At 32.9% G+C, this 18,427-nt stretch overlaps 1 protein-coding gene across 6 annotated transcripts in view; it reads right to left on the reverse strand.

Moving 5' to 3' along the window:
• NOL4 (nucleolar protein 4) overlaps positions 1 to 18,427 on the reverse strand; it is a 332,223-nt gene that overhangs the window by 47,414 nt on the left and 266,382 nt on the right. For all 6 annotated transcript variants that reach the window (XM_049769656.1, XM_049769653.1, XM_049769651.1 and 3 more), the window contains one exon: positions 7,161 to 7,274. In XM_049769656.1, coding sequence (XP_049625613.1) covers positions 7,161 to 7,274 — 114 coding nt within the window. The remainder of the gene's footprint in view (positions 1 to 7,160; positions 7,275 to 18,427) is intronic.

Below are 18,427 nucleotides of genomic sequence, written 5' to 3' on the forward strand. Positions count from 1 at the left end.
CAGTGAGTACTTTAGGTGTCTATCTGACTTGTAGATGACTGACACAGCTTCTATCTCTAGCACTTACATCACTTCACCAGGATTAACACTATGACCACATAGCCACAGTACACTGTGTGTGGCACAAAGCAAAACAACACAAATAGCAAAATGTAGGAAAAGAAAAGAACAGAGTTGGCTGACATTGCATTAATTAGATATGATAAATGTAAAATTTATAGCTCAAGTTTCATTTCTTCAAAATGGGAGTGAAAATTTATGTGTTCTCTAGCAGGGAATCCTTATGATCCTCATTTCTGTTTTTAACTCCTAATCTTTCCATACAAATACTTCCATACAAATACAAAGTGTAGTCTTACGACCATTTCTAATGGGCAACTGGGAAACATACAAGACACTAGAGTGTGAAGTGAGTGGAGGGAGATGTTTATTAAAGCTGAAGATATTTCCAATCAACAATTACCTCTGTTCCTATATGATTTTTAAAAGTTCTGATAGCTAGTTATGTCTGTGATATATTGCATAGAAATTACCTGAGCTTAAAATTTAATGTTATTTTCATAAAATTTTATATATGCATTTAAACATGTTGAATTATATCAGGAATCCACTACCTTGTAAATCATGAAAAATGTGTACTCTGCTTTATTTGACACCTCACAAATAATTTTTTTACTATTGGAAAGAGCGAGTCTGTGAACATCAGAGGTTGCTGCAGTGTATCAGAAGACAACTGTTACTTTTTCATTGATTTGATAGACAGGTGCAGACAGCTGAAAACTTAATTATACCTTTTAGCGACAGGGGTATTCTCACATTTCCACCTCAAAATAAATATGTTACTTTCCTTTGACATATTACTTATATAAAAGTTAAGGCATCTGTTTCTTTAAATTTTTGGACAAGGTAATTTATGTTAACTATAAATCGTGTTTCAGGATCTAAGTGCTGGGCATTTCAAATTATTAATCCTATATAAAAGAAGATGTGACTGAGAGGTTTAAAAATTAATGTTTACAGAGAGATAGTACAATGGGTAGGCATTTTCCTTTTACAGAGCTGATTTGGGTTTAATCCCTGGTATTCCAGAGTCGCCCGAACCTGTGAGGAGTGATCCCTGCAGGAACAGACACTTGAAGAACCACGTGTTTAGCCCCAAATAAACAAACAAAACATCAACAAACTAGAATAAGAGATTTTAGAATCAATGATTTAATTGTTTGTGTGGCTTGTGGCAACAGCTGGCAGTGCTCAGGCCTATTTTTTGTGTTCAGGGATCACACCTGGCAGTATTCAGGCAACCATATATGATGCTGGGGAATCAATCAGGGTCAATCCCTACACCATATTTGGTTCTGTTTCAGTTCTTGTAAATCAAATTATGTTTCTTTAAATGTCTATTTATTTGTACCATAACAGAACAAAGAAAAAAATATCATGATAAAATAACTAGTGAATTACAGTGAATTCTGTCCTAAAAAAAAAAAAGAGTAGCAAGAACAATAATAATATTTGGGGTTTTATTGGTTTTTGGGCTACACCCAATGATGCTCAGGGGTTATTCCTGGCTATGTACTCAGAAATCGCTCCAGTCATTAGAGACCATATGGGACGCTGGGGATTGAACCCAGTTCTGTCCTGGGTCCACATGCAAGGCAAACTCCATACTGAAGTGCTATCGCTTCAGCCCCAATATTTTGGGTCTTATATCAAAGGCTTCAAGTTGGTTTATTATCAATATTTTTTTTTACATAGGGTTTCATCAGTTCTCTTAGTTTTCTCCTGTCTTTACCTTTATTATGATACGAGCAACCAACATGCCACTCTGACCCACCTCCACTCGGTGTTCTTTTTACCACACTACAAGGTGTTGTTACATAGCAGCTGGCCATTGATTTCCATTTGTCCTATCATCACAGAATCTGACTGCTTTCAGTGTTCATGCTGTGTTATCCTTCAAGAAATTTATGTTATCTGATGTTCTGCCACTGGAAAAACTCTGAATCACTCATTTTATGTGACTTGTAAAGAATTACAAATCAACTAAAGAATTGAAGAGGGAAAATAAAGAAAAGAAATTCACACATCATTCAAAAACTTTCTACCCTCTGTCACTCAGCAAGTCTGGAATAAAATAAATTTCATTCCTCAAAACTGGCCAAAAAAATTATACAGCAAAAGGATCACCTACTAGTAAGTAGATCTAATTGATCTCATGACTCGCTAATAACTATAATCAATAATACTGAGACATGTACCCTCAGGGAATAGTAATAAAATAGCATTTAAATATGAGATGATTCAAAGACAGTGTTTTACATTGAGCTCCTCCATAGAATTATAAAAATAAAATTTAAGGTTGCCCAGTTTTAATTGTCAAAGTGGAGGAAAAATTCAAATTTCAGAATTTCCTGTTAAAAGAATAGAAATGCTGGGTGCTTTGTACTGCAGTGGGACTTGATCTCAATCTTGTGAAATTGGTTTCCAGATGAAGCAGAGTGCTCCTGTCCTTGCCCCTGGCATTGCTTCAGGGCTTAGGCTGCATAATAATTAGCCTCTCCTGGATTCTGTTGCAAGGTGGACAATATGAAATAAAGTATTTAACATTTCCATGGTACCTTCAAGTTCATAGCTCAAAGAGATTTTATAATAGCCAATTAATTTATTAGGCTTCATAAACTCTAAAGGGAATACTTCATTACAGTTTTACATATGACTGACCAAGAGCAGTCAGTACTTAGATATGCCGTTTAATAGAATTTAAAGTTTAACTAATTATCCAGGGGGGTTTGTCTTTGTTGGGTGTTTGCTTGTTTTTATAGATTTTGTGAACCTAAAGAAAAGCTGGTGTGCAATGAGTCACTGGCAAATTCTAAGGATTCTGAATTTCACTGAGAATCATGTTTTGTTTTTAAAAGATGACTTACTTGCTAACATTAACAAGAGTACTAACAATCTCAGGCAAAGAGGATTTACATTCAATAGGATTCACCATCTCCATGCTATCATGGAAAGTACAAAGTTAATTGGTACAAATCTTGATGTGAAATGTCAAAGATATCTACAGAAATTTTAGTAAGAATAAAAAATTTCAACATTCTTAGATTAAAAATTGTAAGAAGGAGCTAGGCCAGAAAAAATAAGGCCAGGTTTAAAGCATTTGCCTAGCATAGGACTAACCTTGATTCTATTGAGAACACTGCAGGTGGTCTCCAAAAGAAGCACCTAGCTGTTCCTAAACAAAGCTAGTAGTTATAATACTAAACACCAAATGGTGTGCCCCTATGCCTCCATCACCAAATAGGGCTAGAGAGATATAGCACAGGGGATAAGGGGCATCACTTTCATGCGGACATCATCAGATGCAGCTTTGGAATCCCTTAAGCACAGGAAAGCCTGAGCAATCTTTGACTCTACAGGGCCAAAGCAGCACAAATGCCCTCAATTCTAAAACTGAACCAGCAGCTTGGTTGACTAAGAATATCCAGAGGGACATTTGGACTTCATGAGCACTGCTTGGGAATTCAAATCACAAATAAAAAATAATAATGCTAACAAGAAACTAATCAGGTGTTTATAATACATAACCTACTCTTAGATGACTTAAATTATTTTGGAGATTTCACTATGTTTACATACTGATATTGATAGGAAAATTTCCATCATTTTGTATCTGAAAAGATCATTTTAACATGTTAGTGAAATAAAACACCATCATTCCCAGATAAAAGAGTTTTACAATGACTAAATATGTGACGATATTTAAAAAAGAATATTAAGGGCTGGAGAAAGATAGAACAGAAAGGAAAGTGGCCTGCACTCTGCCAACCTCACTTCAAATTCCTGGTACCATATATGGGCTCCTAAGCATTTTCATGGTGATTCCTAATTATAAAGCCTCACCACCACTTGACATGGCCCCCAAAGCAAACAAAAGAAAAACTAAGTAAAAAACTATTAAAATGGAATTGGGTGGCCAGAGCTATAGCACAGTGGATAAGGGGCTTTGCCTTGCACTCGGTCAACCCTGGTTCAATCCCTGGCATCCTAGATGGTGCCTTGAGCCTACCAGGAGTGAGTTCTGAAAGCTGAAACAGGAGTAACCCTGAGTACCACAGGGTCTGGCCAAAAAAACCCAAACAAACCCCCCCCCCAAAAAAAAAGAAAAGAAAAATGAAATAGGAAGAGAGAGACAGACAGAAATAGAAACAAAAAGAGAGATGGAGAGAGACACACACAAAGAGAGAAAAAGAGACACAAAGAGAGAGATGGTTGGGAGAGCAAAGAAAAGTGTTGTCTAACGGACCTGACACGAGGTAAACTGAGGAAATTGGTGACTGGAAACGAACAATTGTGACTGGATGGTGTTAGAACACTGTATGATTGAAACTCAACCATCAACAACTTTTCAGCTCTGTATCTCAGGGAGATTCAATATTTTTTTTTAAAGTTCACACTATTTTTGTAAGTAGTTTATTTTCAATGGGTAGAAGCATAGGAAACAACTTGGAGCCTACTATAGAGACCTTCAGAACAATATAACTCTGACAAAAGGAATAGTGTACAAATAAATCTGTCTTTAGTATGAGAGGTGGAATTTTAATTATAACTTGATATTCAAATAAATGGCAACTTATCTTTCTTTAGTAGTAGAGAAACATTAAATATAGATACTCTGAAATTCATTTATCACTATAGTGCCTCCTATTTTACAAATTAGGCCAAAACTAAACCATAGGCCTACATATTAGTGTATGATCAGTATCATAGGTAGTTTATACAGCAGATCAGTCGTATAATTTTATAAAATATATGAATTTTACTATGTAGGTATATTCAAGTACAAACTAGGTAACACATATGGCATAAAAGCAACCAGAAGAACCCATTCTATCACAGAATTTAAACACTTCAATTTCTTGACTTACTATCTTTACTCAAATAAACATAAACTGACTTAAAAGCTCCTGTATTAGAAATGGTACAAATAAACCTCTCCAGTTTCGTTGATCTCAATGAAATGACCACAAAATTACCTTGTCAGTTAAAATCTTTTCTAGGCTGAGTTTATTGATTTTACTGATATGTCAGATACAATATAAAATAGTTGAATCATTTAAAGTTATAGTACACCCTCATAAGCTTAGTACTATTATTCTTAGTTTTATGCATATGAAGCTGCTAAAAACCACATAATTAACAAGTATTGAATTGATAATTAAATCCAGTTATACTTGACTTCAGAACCTTAAATAATTATTAATCATTCTGAAAGACAGTATGCATAGTAGTGTAAATCATTTTAAGTAAGATAAATTTTAGGATTTTGTTAATGATAAAGGCCTTAACTGTGATTATATATATATGTGAATAAATAAAAAACATTTATCTAAGACTATAGTCACATTCGTAATCAAAGACATTGTCTTCTGCATCATTTACAATTACCAGGACATGCTATTTTTCATTTTAATAAAAATACATAAACTTTTAAAATGATGCCATTCTGAGACATTTTTAAATATTTCAAGCTTGAGATGGAATTTTTTTCTATTTTCTCTGAAGTTTAAAGGTTTAAAGTAAAAAGTAAAATTGTACTAACAATTTACTCTTATCACAGCTTCAGTTAGAAATATCAAACACCTTGACAATTTGCAACAAAAGCAATTTAAATGTCAGAAAATAGCATGTATCATATATATAATTTAACATTATACACTATAATCTAGTTCTTTATTTTTAATAATTTAGAAAGAGAGCCCAAGAGAGAAACACAACTGAACCAGACATTTCAGACATGAGAAGGGTAGAAAATGAGATGAAGACAAACAGGGAAACATTGAAATATCAGAAAACAATGCAGAGAGCTTACATAAAACCATGATATGGACTAAAAGATGATACTTAAGGGAGTATAGAAAATAATTTACGGATTTAGAAATATTCCCAGGACATAGGTTTTCACTCTTATATCACCATTTTATGATTTTCTAATCTCTCAAAGCTATATTGTACCTTCATCTTTGGAGAATAATTTTTAGATATTAACAGCAGACCAGAGGAAATGAAAGAGAGGCTTACTGTTATCCAAAACAAGCACAATGGTCTCTTATCATAAAGGATCAGGTAAATTCTAAAGCTACTGTAAATAAATGGCTACAGCCTCTAATTTTAACCTTTATAATAATAATAATTAGCCTTTGTTGGAGACTGTTTGGAATAATTAAAAAGCCCTCTCACTAATCAAAATGAAGTTTCTGAAAGTCTTAGCCAAAGTACTTACAAGCTGCATGTGGCCTTCCTTGCCCTTGGACCCAAAGAAATAGAAATAGCCTAGAGCTAGGGAGTTACTAGGCTCCAAGATGTCCTTGTAAAGACAGGGGTCAAAAGGCCCAAGCTGAGATTAGATTTTGTACTTTGTTGCTCAAAAATAATGTAAATCTCTTGACTGATGATAATCTTATTAACCTTGGAAAATCAAGATGTTCCCGTGGAAAATTACAGCAATTCCTACTGTTCCCCGCCCCTACTCTCTCTGTTTTGCATTGTCTATAAAAGGTTTAATTTTTCTTTTATTAAACGGACTCCTGATCGGACCCTCGTCTCGAGTCTCATTATTTCCCAGTCCCTCTTCTATTTCAGGCCGGATTCTTCTTCGAGAATTGCGAATTACTGACGTGGTCCCCAGCTTTATCCGCTGGTCGGGGTCCCTGGAAGGCCACAAGCCTTTTACTTAGATTCTAAACACACTCATTTTATAATTGTCCACTTTTTGGATTGTTGGATCTACAATGATTATAAGAAAATGCACTTGCAAGTTAAAATTGCAACCAGGGGCCTGAGTAGGGCACAATGGGTAGGGCATTTGCCTTGCTCATGGCCGACCAGAGTTCAATTCCCAGCATCCCATATGATCCCTGAGTTTGCCAAGAGTGAGAGCCTACCAGGAGTGATTTCTGAGCACAGAGCCAAGAGTAACCTTAAGCACAACCAGGTGTGGCTCCAAACCAAAATAAAAAATATTGCTATCATAATGATAAAAAAATCATTTCTTTGTGTATTTAAAATCTATTCAAGCCAATCCATTTTGCTTTTCTGCATGTCAGACTCAGTTAGTGCTTGCTATTGCTGATATGCTCCATATTCCAGTTCCTTAGTACCTGTTGTCTATCCAGACGCATCCGCTTGGCAGCATTTCTGCTCTCACTTTCACAGGCTGAAGCCAAGATACTCTCTGCAACTGCTGAAGTAAGGTGGGAAGGAATAGGTCGAGACTAAAAAGAAAAAAGAGAAAAAAGCATGAAAAAAATTATTTACAGTTTCAGAGACTTAAAAAGTTCACAAGTGCAAGAATATCCCTTTATTTAAACTAAAAGTAATTCAATATAAAGAGGATATGGAAGTCACAAAAATGAAAAATGAAAGCAAGTTAGAGTTTAAAACTAGAATTGTTTCAGATCTATCATTCACTCCCATAGCTCCACTGCCACAATTTAGTCTGGGCCATTAAGCCAGATTTAAAGAGATAGCAAAGTTGCTGACCCGGACTTAACAGTTAATATCTGTTTTAATTATTTTTCACATATAGAAATGTGCAACAAAACAAGTGAGAGGGCTGAAACATAGCTGAGTTGGAAAACTGACATTCAGACCTTGTCAAATAACCTCAGGTTAGTTGCAGTCTAAATTATAATACAGTTGACTGGATTTTAAAATTCTTTAAAATACGTTAGTTTAGTTTAGATAATAACTAAGAGTGTCAATATTAAAAATGTTTTGAAATTTTTGATGTTTTAGATCATATTGCATATCTTTACATCTATTTATGAGTTGATTTGAACAGGTATAAGATGGAAAGCCATATTCTGTGTAGCTCACATGGATATTAAGTAACCTCCCAATTAAGTTCCTAATCAACTCCAAATTGTTTGCAACTCTCCACATGCTATGTGATAATCAGAAAAGTTTTCCTGTAATTACATGTAAATTCATCTAACTGAAAGATGAAATTTTTAATGATACTGAACAGTTTAATTAAATCAAAATAAATTAAAAATAAGAAGCCAGGTGGGAACAAAATTAAAAAAATATAAAATATATTTAAGACTGCACCACACAGAGTAGCATACCACTTGAACTTTTTCAAAGCTTTAAATCAAAACATGGATGGATGCCATTCTTTATGATTCTAAATTTTTATAGTGTTTAGAGTCATAAGATGGCTTTAAACAAGGGCCTTTTAAATCCCTTTTTGTAAATGAAGTTAAAAATAATTTAATTGTAATTTGTTATTATTTTATTTTCAGTATTGGGGAAGGAGAGGTCTGAGACACACCCAGAGGTGCTTAGATCATTGTCTCTGATCTTATGGATCACTTTTGGAAATGCTGCTGGATCATATGCACTACTGGGGATCAAGTCAGTCAAGACTGAACCAGGGCCAGCTACACGTAAAGCAAGTACCTTAACTCCTATACTTTCTTTCTGGTCCTTCGATTTTATTCTTATTTTTAGTTCTTGCTTGTAAAATATGTTTCTGCAAATTAAACCATAGTCTTTATATCTCAAATATTAGACCACGGCATTTCAGTAAAAATTGTGTACTGCCAAAAGAGATTAGGTTTTGATCTTGCTTGAGTTAAAGCAATTTCTTTAAGTGCCTCGGCAGATTTCCTCAAAAGTAACTTTTCAAGGCTACATAGGGAATAGAAATAGGCCACAGACTTTATCTCCTCAGGCTGTGAGAGGAGTAAAATGGCTAGAAACATATGATAATAAAGCCTTAAAATAATAGGAACAATTTTTCTCTTACCAGAAAAGAAGCACCTATTTTGGCAAGAAATTGCAGCAGAATTGTGTTAAGAAGAAACTAATAGTGCTAGTAACAACAAAAATAAAAACTTAGGGAAAAATACTCTCATACTGTATGAATATAATTTTAACACAATAATTTTTAAAATTTTATTCTGTTTATCCAATATTGATAGAGTAAATTATAGTCCAGAATAAAATATATTAAACTATCTTCTGCGTATCTGATTAACATTTAGCCATATCACAGCTTAAAATTAAAATATAATCTTCATACAAATTAGCTATACAATGTGTTTTTTATTATTACTATTATTATAATTATTATTATTATTATTATTTTGGTTCTGGTCCACACCTGGTGACGCTCAGGGTTAGTCCTGGCTCAGGGGACCATATGGGATGCCTGGGATCAAACTGAGGTCCCTCCTGGGTCAGCTGCATGCAAGGCAAACACCCTACCGCTGTACTGTCACTCTGGCCCCACTATACAATGTTGTCCCTCAATCTATTTGAGTGTTAAGTCAATGATGCTATAGAAAAGGTTGGAATAAGACCATTTTATTATGAAAAATAAGTCATTTGATTGATGTTAACATTATTCAAATACAATTGTGAGACCACATTACATTGTTAGACCCATTACTGATTTTAGGGCCTGACTTTTAGAATCTAAACAAAAAATAAAATCAGTATCTTATGATTTTGAACCTATTATACATAGTTACAGTAAATTTGTATAAATATATACTTTTTATTTTTCTTTAACAGATATAATATATAGAAATTATCTATATAATATGAAATATATTCAGCTGATTAAAAATAAAAGTACAGTATCTTATATTAATGCTTGTCAAAAACCATTAAGCAAATATTCCTTTGGTAAAATTAAACAGTAGCATTTCATTTGCAATTAATTTTTTATTCTTAAAACAGATTGGAAATTACTTTATTTGGACAATAAAATGTGTTAATCATAATAATTTACATAATTTTCATTTTAGAGAAATAATAGAGTGTGTATTCTAAAAAATTTATAATATATATTCTGTAAAATTGGGATAATATTCTTGTTGAGTAGAAACACATATTTTTAAGTTTCCTGGATAATATTATATTTTCGAGGTATTGGACAAAAGTCAATTTCAAAATGAAACTATTATGCACTTTATAAATTTAATATAAAGAAAAAGAAGCTAATATATAATTAGGAAAGATCAACAACAAGTAGAATTCTGAGTTGATTATGAAATCGATTTAATAACTGTAAATGAACACCTAGTATCAATTCCTATATATAGTATCAAGATACTGAAACTCATAAATTTTTCAAAGCACAAACTGACTGAGCTATAAAACCCAGGTTTCCCACATTCTCAAACATCTCATTCTTCTAAATGTTATTTAATACTTTGTAATTTCACAGAAAGCATATTAATATCTTAATTTCAATTATTAGAAAGGACAAAATGATTTAATGAAATCTATATGATAGTTTAAAATATATATTTTAAAGAAATTTCTGAGCTCTCTTATAAAATGTGTACCTGTATGTAAAAAGCTAATTTAAAGATAAATATTACATATTGAATACTTAAAATCTGTAGGCATTATTATTATTATGAAAAGATTAGACATCTGTTTTCCAAACAATTTCTAAGTAATATTCATAAATAACTTATTTCAGAGGAAAATAAAAGGTAGTTCTCAAAGACTGCTTATGTTAAGATTATATATCATTTGTATGTGTACATATAATTTCTATTGAAGAGTTTATTTTTATTTATTTATTTATTTATTTATTTATTTATTTATTTAGTGCTTGGGTCACATCCGGCAGCACTCAGGGGCTACTCCTGGCTCCATGCTCAGAAATTGCCCCCTGCAGGACTTTGAGACCATATGGGATGCCAGGATTTGAACCACCATTCTTCTGCATACACGGCAAATGTCCTACAGCTGTGCTATCTCTCTGACCTCGAAAATTTTATTCTTACTTCATATCTATGGTCTCACCAAGTTTGAATAAAGACACAGTTCTTAAATACTACATGTTTCTGCAGAAGAACACAGTAACAAAAACTCCACTTTAATTTAAGCAAGAAATAATTAGGATATCCTTAAAATATTTTCTCTAGTAATTGCAATCTTAATAGATTTCCTTTAAATGTCTTAAAAATCTTAATTAAACTCTTCATTAATAGCACCAAGATAAGAAGTAAGTTCTACACACATACAAACTGATGAACTCTAAATTCATGTTGGATAAACTAGAAGTAAGAAAAATTACTGTACAGAAAACATAATAAATCTTCCTTTAAAATTAAAGTGAGGAGTCATAGTTCTTTTTCTCAGAAAAGTAATTCTGCTAAAAATCCTGTAGATTCTAATACTAATGAGCCAAGAAAAATGCCAACACTCCTCAACACACAGAGCTCAATTATGCTGTATCTGGTTTAGAGATACAAAATATGACAATCTTTTGCTTATTTTTCCTCCATTACCTGGTTTTAATATATTACACATTTCAGATATATTTATTTAATCTATTACACAGTTCAGATATATTTAGACCATGATAGTGAGAAGGAAATTAATCAATTGTGCTTCTTAGAAATGTGATTTTATCACAGAGAAATTTAAAACTATTATTTCGTGTAAGCCCAAAGAATAACTTCCATGGGAACTTGCCATTTTTCACCACATTTAATAGCTAAGAGCTTATTTTAATATTACTGCTTAAGGGTCTTTCTGGCAGATAATTAGTAGAGTATGTGAAGGGCTGCAGTCATAAATTTTACCAGGCACAAGTGCTGCAGATTCTCTTATATGAAATCTTCCATATAATAATTAGAAACAAGTATTTTGACCAAATAGATCAAAAGTAAATAATTCAATGGACAATTAATTTTAACCAGTGATTTCCTTTTAAATATAATTAAATGAATGTATAATTTCACATGTACCTTAATTATTTTCAATAATTATTTAAAATGTGTGCAATCATACACATGCCAGAATCTATACCTAGATTGACAGGTGTTACCTATTTCTTTCTCTGCATATGAGACAATACTAACCAACCCCTCCTCACTAATTATCTCTACATAATTAACTGTCATTTTCGACTGGGATGAGTTGATCTTTCCTCAGCACAGTTCTTATTGCAATAATTATCTATGCCCAAACCAGTAGTGGTTGTTTCATTAAACAGATGGCTAAACTGTCACTTAGAGTGTTTGGAGTTTAAAAAGTCACATTTTAATTGGGGACTTAAGATGTGATTGCTGTTGGCACAATATAAATGTGTCTTTCTTTATATATACTTGTAAAATTCACTACCACACCAATAAATTATTCACTTTTTTTGGTCTTAAATCTATAAACAAAACCAAAGTCCTTTGAGCATCTGCTGTACATGAGATTATTTTATATTTCTTAAAAATTAAAAAAAGTAATAAAGAATCAAGTATGTACAAAACTGTGGTCTAATGTTGTGGTATTTCCAGATTTTATTCTTCAATTACAGTTTAATCAATATTTGATACTGCCAGATTGGGAGTGATTGACATTCACCTAAAACATTATAAACTCCTTAAGAATGAAGCAGATATCTTAGTAGCTATAACAGATCTCTCAATATCCTGCTACTTTTTAAAACACATAATTTAAGAATTATGCAGCTGAGGTATGTAAATCTCACTCCCTTAAATGGTCTATTTGCTCCTCAAGGCAAAAATTTTACATGTTAGAGTAAAATATATATATATATTGGAATATATGGAATGAGTAATAGTTTAGTTACTAAATCAGAATGACTTAGTATTATAAAATCAGTGCTTGGAGAATCAGTGGGATAGCAAAGGATAGAACCTACATCAGTCATGTGCAAGGCCAGCACCTTACCTATTGTACTATCACTCTGGTCCTAATTTTCAATATTTTATTTCTAGGAACATCACTCATCTTGCCAGGTTATTATTATTTCTATTTTCATGAATTTTCAAATTACGTAAAATTGGTAAGTAATGTTTAAAAATAATTTCTTTATCATAAGTTGGAGTTCCATCAAGTGAGGTACATAAGATTATTGATCTCACTTATGTACTTAACACATCTATTTAATGTGTAAGTTCTACATTCTAGAAACTATGCCAAGTCCAAAGGTAGAGAAGTAAAATCATTGTTTATGTGATAAAATATACACTACAGACATATTTAGCATATAGGACACAATGCACATGCAAATATTGTTTGTTTAATACAGACAGCACATTTAGTTGATATTTAATTGAAATTACAATAGATTATAGGCTGAAAGATTTTTCAAAATTTAGAGGCAGCTTTGAAAAAACAAACAGCATGAGAATAAATATGTTGTCATTTACCTACTTCCAAAATTTGCATTGATATATATGTCAATATAGTATATATAGTCTATGTGTTGGAGAAATAATACATTTTCGTATGACAATTCTCATCTTCTGCTGTGAATTTTATATAACAATTATAATATGAACTCTGAACTTTGAACTAAAAATGATCCAAGAAAAAGGTTGTGAATGATAAATGAAATAGGTCTTGGGCCTACAACCTGCCTTTGGTCCCGTGCAAGACAAACACCCTACCCATTGTGTGATGGCTTTGGCCCTTACTATAATTTTTTTTATTTGTTAAGATAAAACCCATAAACTTAAAGTGGCCCTATTTATTTATTCTTAATCATTATGCTTTGTAGTACTAAAATATTCTATCTCCTCACTTGTCTGAATATTTCCTATATTTATAGATTTTGGGGGAGTTGTTTATTTTGGGGCCACATCCAACAATGCACTAAGGAATCACTCCTGGTGGGCTCAGGAAACCACATAGGAAGCCAGGAGTACAAAGCACTCTACCTGTTGTACTATCAAACCAGTTGCTATCATCTATTCTATGTGTTTGATCACCAATTTTTAATGATACTGAAATATCTGTTAGCTCTATATTTCTTATTTCTATTCTCAATATTTTATTTTTATATTTCACTATTTTATACTGTAATTTCTAGTTACATGTTCAAGTTTAACAATTTTTTCTTTTAGCTGCAGTTTACCTTTACTTAATCCCTCTAGTAAGCTTTTGGTTCCAATGCTATTGCCTTTTTTTTTTTTTAATAATAACAACTTTTTAAATTTCTCCTACTGGAGGAGATGCATCTCCAATATCCATTTTTATTCAGTAACAAATCAAATCTGTTTTCTATTGCAGAGGTCATTTCTGATCTGCTTGGACTTACATCTACATTTCCTTTTGTCAATACTTATGATATCAGATTAACTGAATTGGAAACTGAAATTGACCCTTATACATTTTTGTGGGGGTTGCATCACACCCATTGACACTCAGGGGTTACTTCTGGTTTTGCGCTCAGAAATTGCTCCTGGCAGGCTTGGGGGACCATATGGGATACTGGGATTCAAACCACCACCTGGAAGCACTCTCCCACCCCACAAAAATGATCTGATAGTTAATCTCTCTGAAAAAGTACACTATTACCCTAAATAATAAAAGTTATTCTGATGAAACACTGTGAAATCAGATGGTTGTCAAAATGACAAGGGAAAACTTATAGAATATAACTAAATGAGATTAGAAAATGGTATAGTATTTCATTAGAAACACACTACTTTCATAATAGATTCTTTAAGTTTATAGTACTTTTCTAATATAGACCACCAAAGTACATGAAGATAAAATAAACAAGAAGATTGGGCCCTCAAAGTTTGGCTCTGAATTTCTTGGCAAAGAGGCCTAAATGTAAACAAAATATGATGTTCTCCCCATGAGGAAGATCATAAAAGCATACTGTATATTTTCTTGAGTTACAATCTAAAATAAATTTTTGAAATGAGTTCATTATAATATATATTTAGTAACCTAAATAAGCAAAACTGGCAAAAATTTACACAAAAATAAATGAAATATACATCTTCAAAAGTAATCATCATATAATCCTATAAAGCAAGTACATAAATGTTTTCTGAGATATTAAATTCACTGAATTCATGTATTTGAACTGACATGATATAGTGGTAAAATTTAAGATATATAGAAAGAATGATAGGCTGAAAGTCTTTTAGATTATCTTCTCTAAATTTTTTCTTTGAGCTTCATAAAATGTAAAATTGTATATTAAGATGAAAATTATTTCTAATAATGCAAACTCAATAAGAGAAAGACCATATCTCACACACACAAAGGAATACTCAGATAATAGCCGACTTTTACAGGATGCCATGGAAAAATACATTATTTTTTATGAGTAATAAACAGTATTTTAAGTAATGTGAATGAACAGAAAAGAAAAACTTTTCAATAGAACCAAAGCCAAATTAATATTATCCAAGGACTAATTTAATAGCTACTAAATGATTTAGTTCTTAAAAAATCTAATAAAAACTAAATCAAGAATCTTGAACAATATTTATTTTCATTATGCATGTCCTTTTCTGCTCAACATGAGATTTTATGATTTGAAGTGATTAATAATAATAGCATGGGAACATATGAGGAAAAGTATTATATTATTATTCTAAATTCATGAATTATATAGTTTATTTGGGTTCATGACACAGAAACTTTTGCTAGTTAGAAATCAAGAAGTATGTTTTTTTGGGTAAGAATTACATTCAAATAAGATGGCATAAAATATGTGCTAAAGTTTGTATGAACGTATTTCATATTAATAACAGCAGAAAATCAGTCAAAGTGAATTCATGCCAGGATTAAACCACATTCAACTTTCATTTATATTGGGATGACTACTTCTCTGGAAATGTCTCTGAATTTATAATCAGCCAGAAGACAATAATTCAATATTTTGTATTTCATATTAAATATGAAGTCTCCTGGCTTAGGGACTAAATAATTGGAAGGCAGGATCTTAAATACCACCTTAATTTTATTAGAGTCCCCTACCAATAAGCCTATTATTTCAAAATACATATTAAAATATATTATAATATATTTAGATGTCCTTGATGACTTGAATATCTAGGAATAATATGTATTGTAAAAATTATCACAAACTTGAATTAATAATTTTACATCTATCTGTATAAAACATAAGGAAAAGAACTTTTTGTTTAAATTTGTTTCAGGTAAAAATTGTGAATTTATAAAAGGCTTTAAAAGTGTGAGGTTCAGCCCTCCCTCTCCCCAGTCAGTATTACCCCATGAGGGCCCCCTCCTCCTCGTTCAGGAGGGCTCAGGGGCCGCCTGGTTCTGAGCATCACTCTGCTGCCCCTCCGCCTCGCCTCCCCTCTGCACTTTGTTTACTTGTTTTGCACAGACACGGGCCTGGGCCTTCTCACTCAGCAGCCGCCTTCGCCTTCTAGCAGGGACCCCTGCCCGGGCGGCCCTGACTGGCGGCCAGATGCCGGGCGGAGAGGAGCGGAGCGGGGAGGGTTGGAGAGGAGGGTGGTGCTGCCGTGGTGGCCCTTGGGAGGGGGGCCGTGCGATTCGCCTCAGTTGCTGCTGTAATAAAGATCTACTTTTTGCTAAAAAAAAAAAAAAAAAAAAAAAAAAAAGTGTGAGGTAAAAAATATGTTTAGGAGCCAGAGCTATAGGACAGTGGTTAGGGTGTTTGCCTTGTACATGGCCAACCCAGGTTTGTTCTCTGGACTGCCATATGGCCCCTGAACTTGATAGTAGTAACCCCTGAGCACCACTCAGTGTGGCCCAAACACCAAATAAAAAAGATTTTATATTTATTTTCTGTCCTAGCCATGTCATTTTCTATCTGTGTCCAATAAGAATGAGTATTCAGAAGGCTAGTCTTCCCCATGTTCCATAATAAAGTGATATATATGTACATATAATTTTATATACATATAACATATGTATATATATACACATATAAATGTTATCAAAATACCAAGAAAGAACAAAAGGGGAGGTTTGTTATTTCCAGTGGTATATTACTAAATAATATAAGAAAACAAAAACTGAACTAAGCTACAATGTCACCTGTCCATCTAACAATTACATTAAGATTTAATCTGATTACTTGTTACCTCAATCATGCCGATCATAAAATAGGCATTTTATTGTTCCTTATTATTTTGCATAATGTCATGTGTACTATAAATCTCAAGCATGAATATAAATTATTCAGAAAAAATATGCTTTTCTTTATAATGTACTTCCTTTAAGGTTAATTTGTGATACGACTTGGCTTTGTATTAGTCATCTTTTGTCTCTCTCTATGCATGCCAAAAAATTTACACAACAGTGGGCAAATTAATTGCGGAGCAGGTAAGGCATTTGCCTTGAAAATACTGAATTGGATCCCCAGCATCCGATGTAATTCCCCAAGCACTTCCAGGAGTAATTCCTGACAGCACTATCAGAAATAAACTCTGAATACCACTCTCTATTGTCCAAAAGCAAACAAACACACAAATAGATTTATACAACATAAATAAAGGCTCATACTTCAGTGAATAAAAATTAAATGACAATTGTTTGAAATGTCTAAAATGTCTTAAAATTAAGAAATGTACATAAGGGCCGGGCGGTGGCGCTAAAGGTAAGGTGCCTGCCTTGCCTGCGCTAACCTTGGACGGACCGCGGTTCGATCCCCCGGTGTCCCATATGGTCCCCCAAGCCAGGAGCAACTTCTGAGCGCATAGCCAGGAGTAACCCCTGAGCATTACCGGGTGTGGCCCAAAAACCAAAAAAAAAAAAAAAAAAAAAAAAAAAAAAAAAGAAATGTACATAAAATATTTTTCTTAAAATAATATTTTGATGAAATAAATTTTGCCAAAGAAAATAATTCTTTTTTTTGCTTTTTGGGCCACACCCTTTGATGCTCAGGGTTTACTCCTGGCTATGCACTCAGAAATCACTCCTGGCTTAGGGGACCATTCGGGATGCCAGGAGAGTGAACCAAGGCCCATTCTAGATTGACTACGTACAAGGCCAATGCCCTACTGCTGTTCTATTGCTCTGGCCCCCAAAGGAAAGAATTTTTATGATATGTATATGTATATATATGAAAAGATTAGGGAGAGAGACTAAAAAGAAAGAACAGTGAGTAAGACTTTTGCCAACCTGTGTTCTATTCCCACATATTCCCTGAGTACCACTAGTGAGATCCCTAAGAATTGTTGTATAGTCCCCAAACAAAACAAAGCAAAGCAAAGAAAGAGACAGAAATATTAGTTTGCCTTTCATGTGACTGACTACAGCTCAATCCCCAACATCACACACAAATGATTCCTGGTGGGTGTGGTCATCCACTCTTCCCCTCTACCGTAAGGAAAGATAAAGATCAGAAAGAAACATTTTGTTATAAAATGTAGATAAAATAAAAATACTGGTAATTGATATAATGTATATTTGTTTTCTGTATGAAAACTATATATGTTATGCATTGAATTCTGAACGATATTATTATTTTTAACTAAAATTTTATATCAACTGCTAAGTGGTTCTGAACTAAGAAGCAATGTTAGGATACTGGGCTTTTAATCATGTGTATCTTTCCTTTTTTATAATCTAATTCCTCTATACTACTAGGTAGGTGAAAATTAATTTTAAATTATAAAGCATTTTCTCTGATACCATA

Source organism: Suncus etruscus, chromosome 3 (assembly GCF_024139225.1).
Source record: "Suncus etruscus isolate mSunEtr1 chromosome 3, mSunEtr1.pri.cur, whole genome shotgun sequence".
NCBI lineage: Eukaryota > Metazoa > Chordata > Mammalia > Eulipotyphla > Soricidae > Suncus > Suncus etruscus.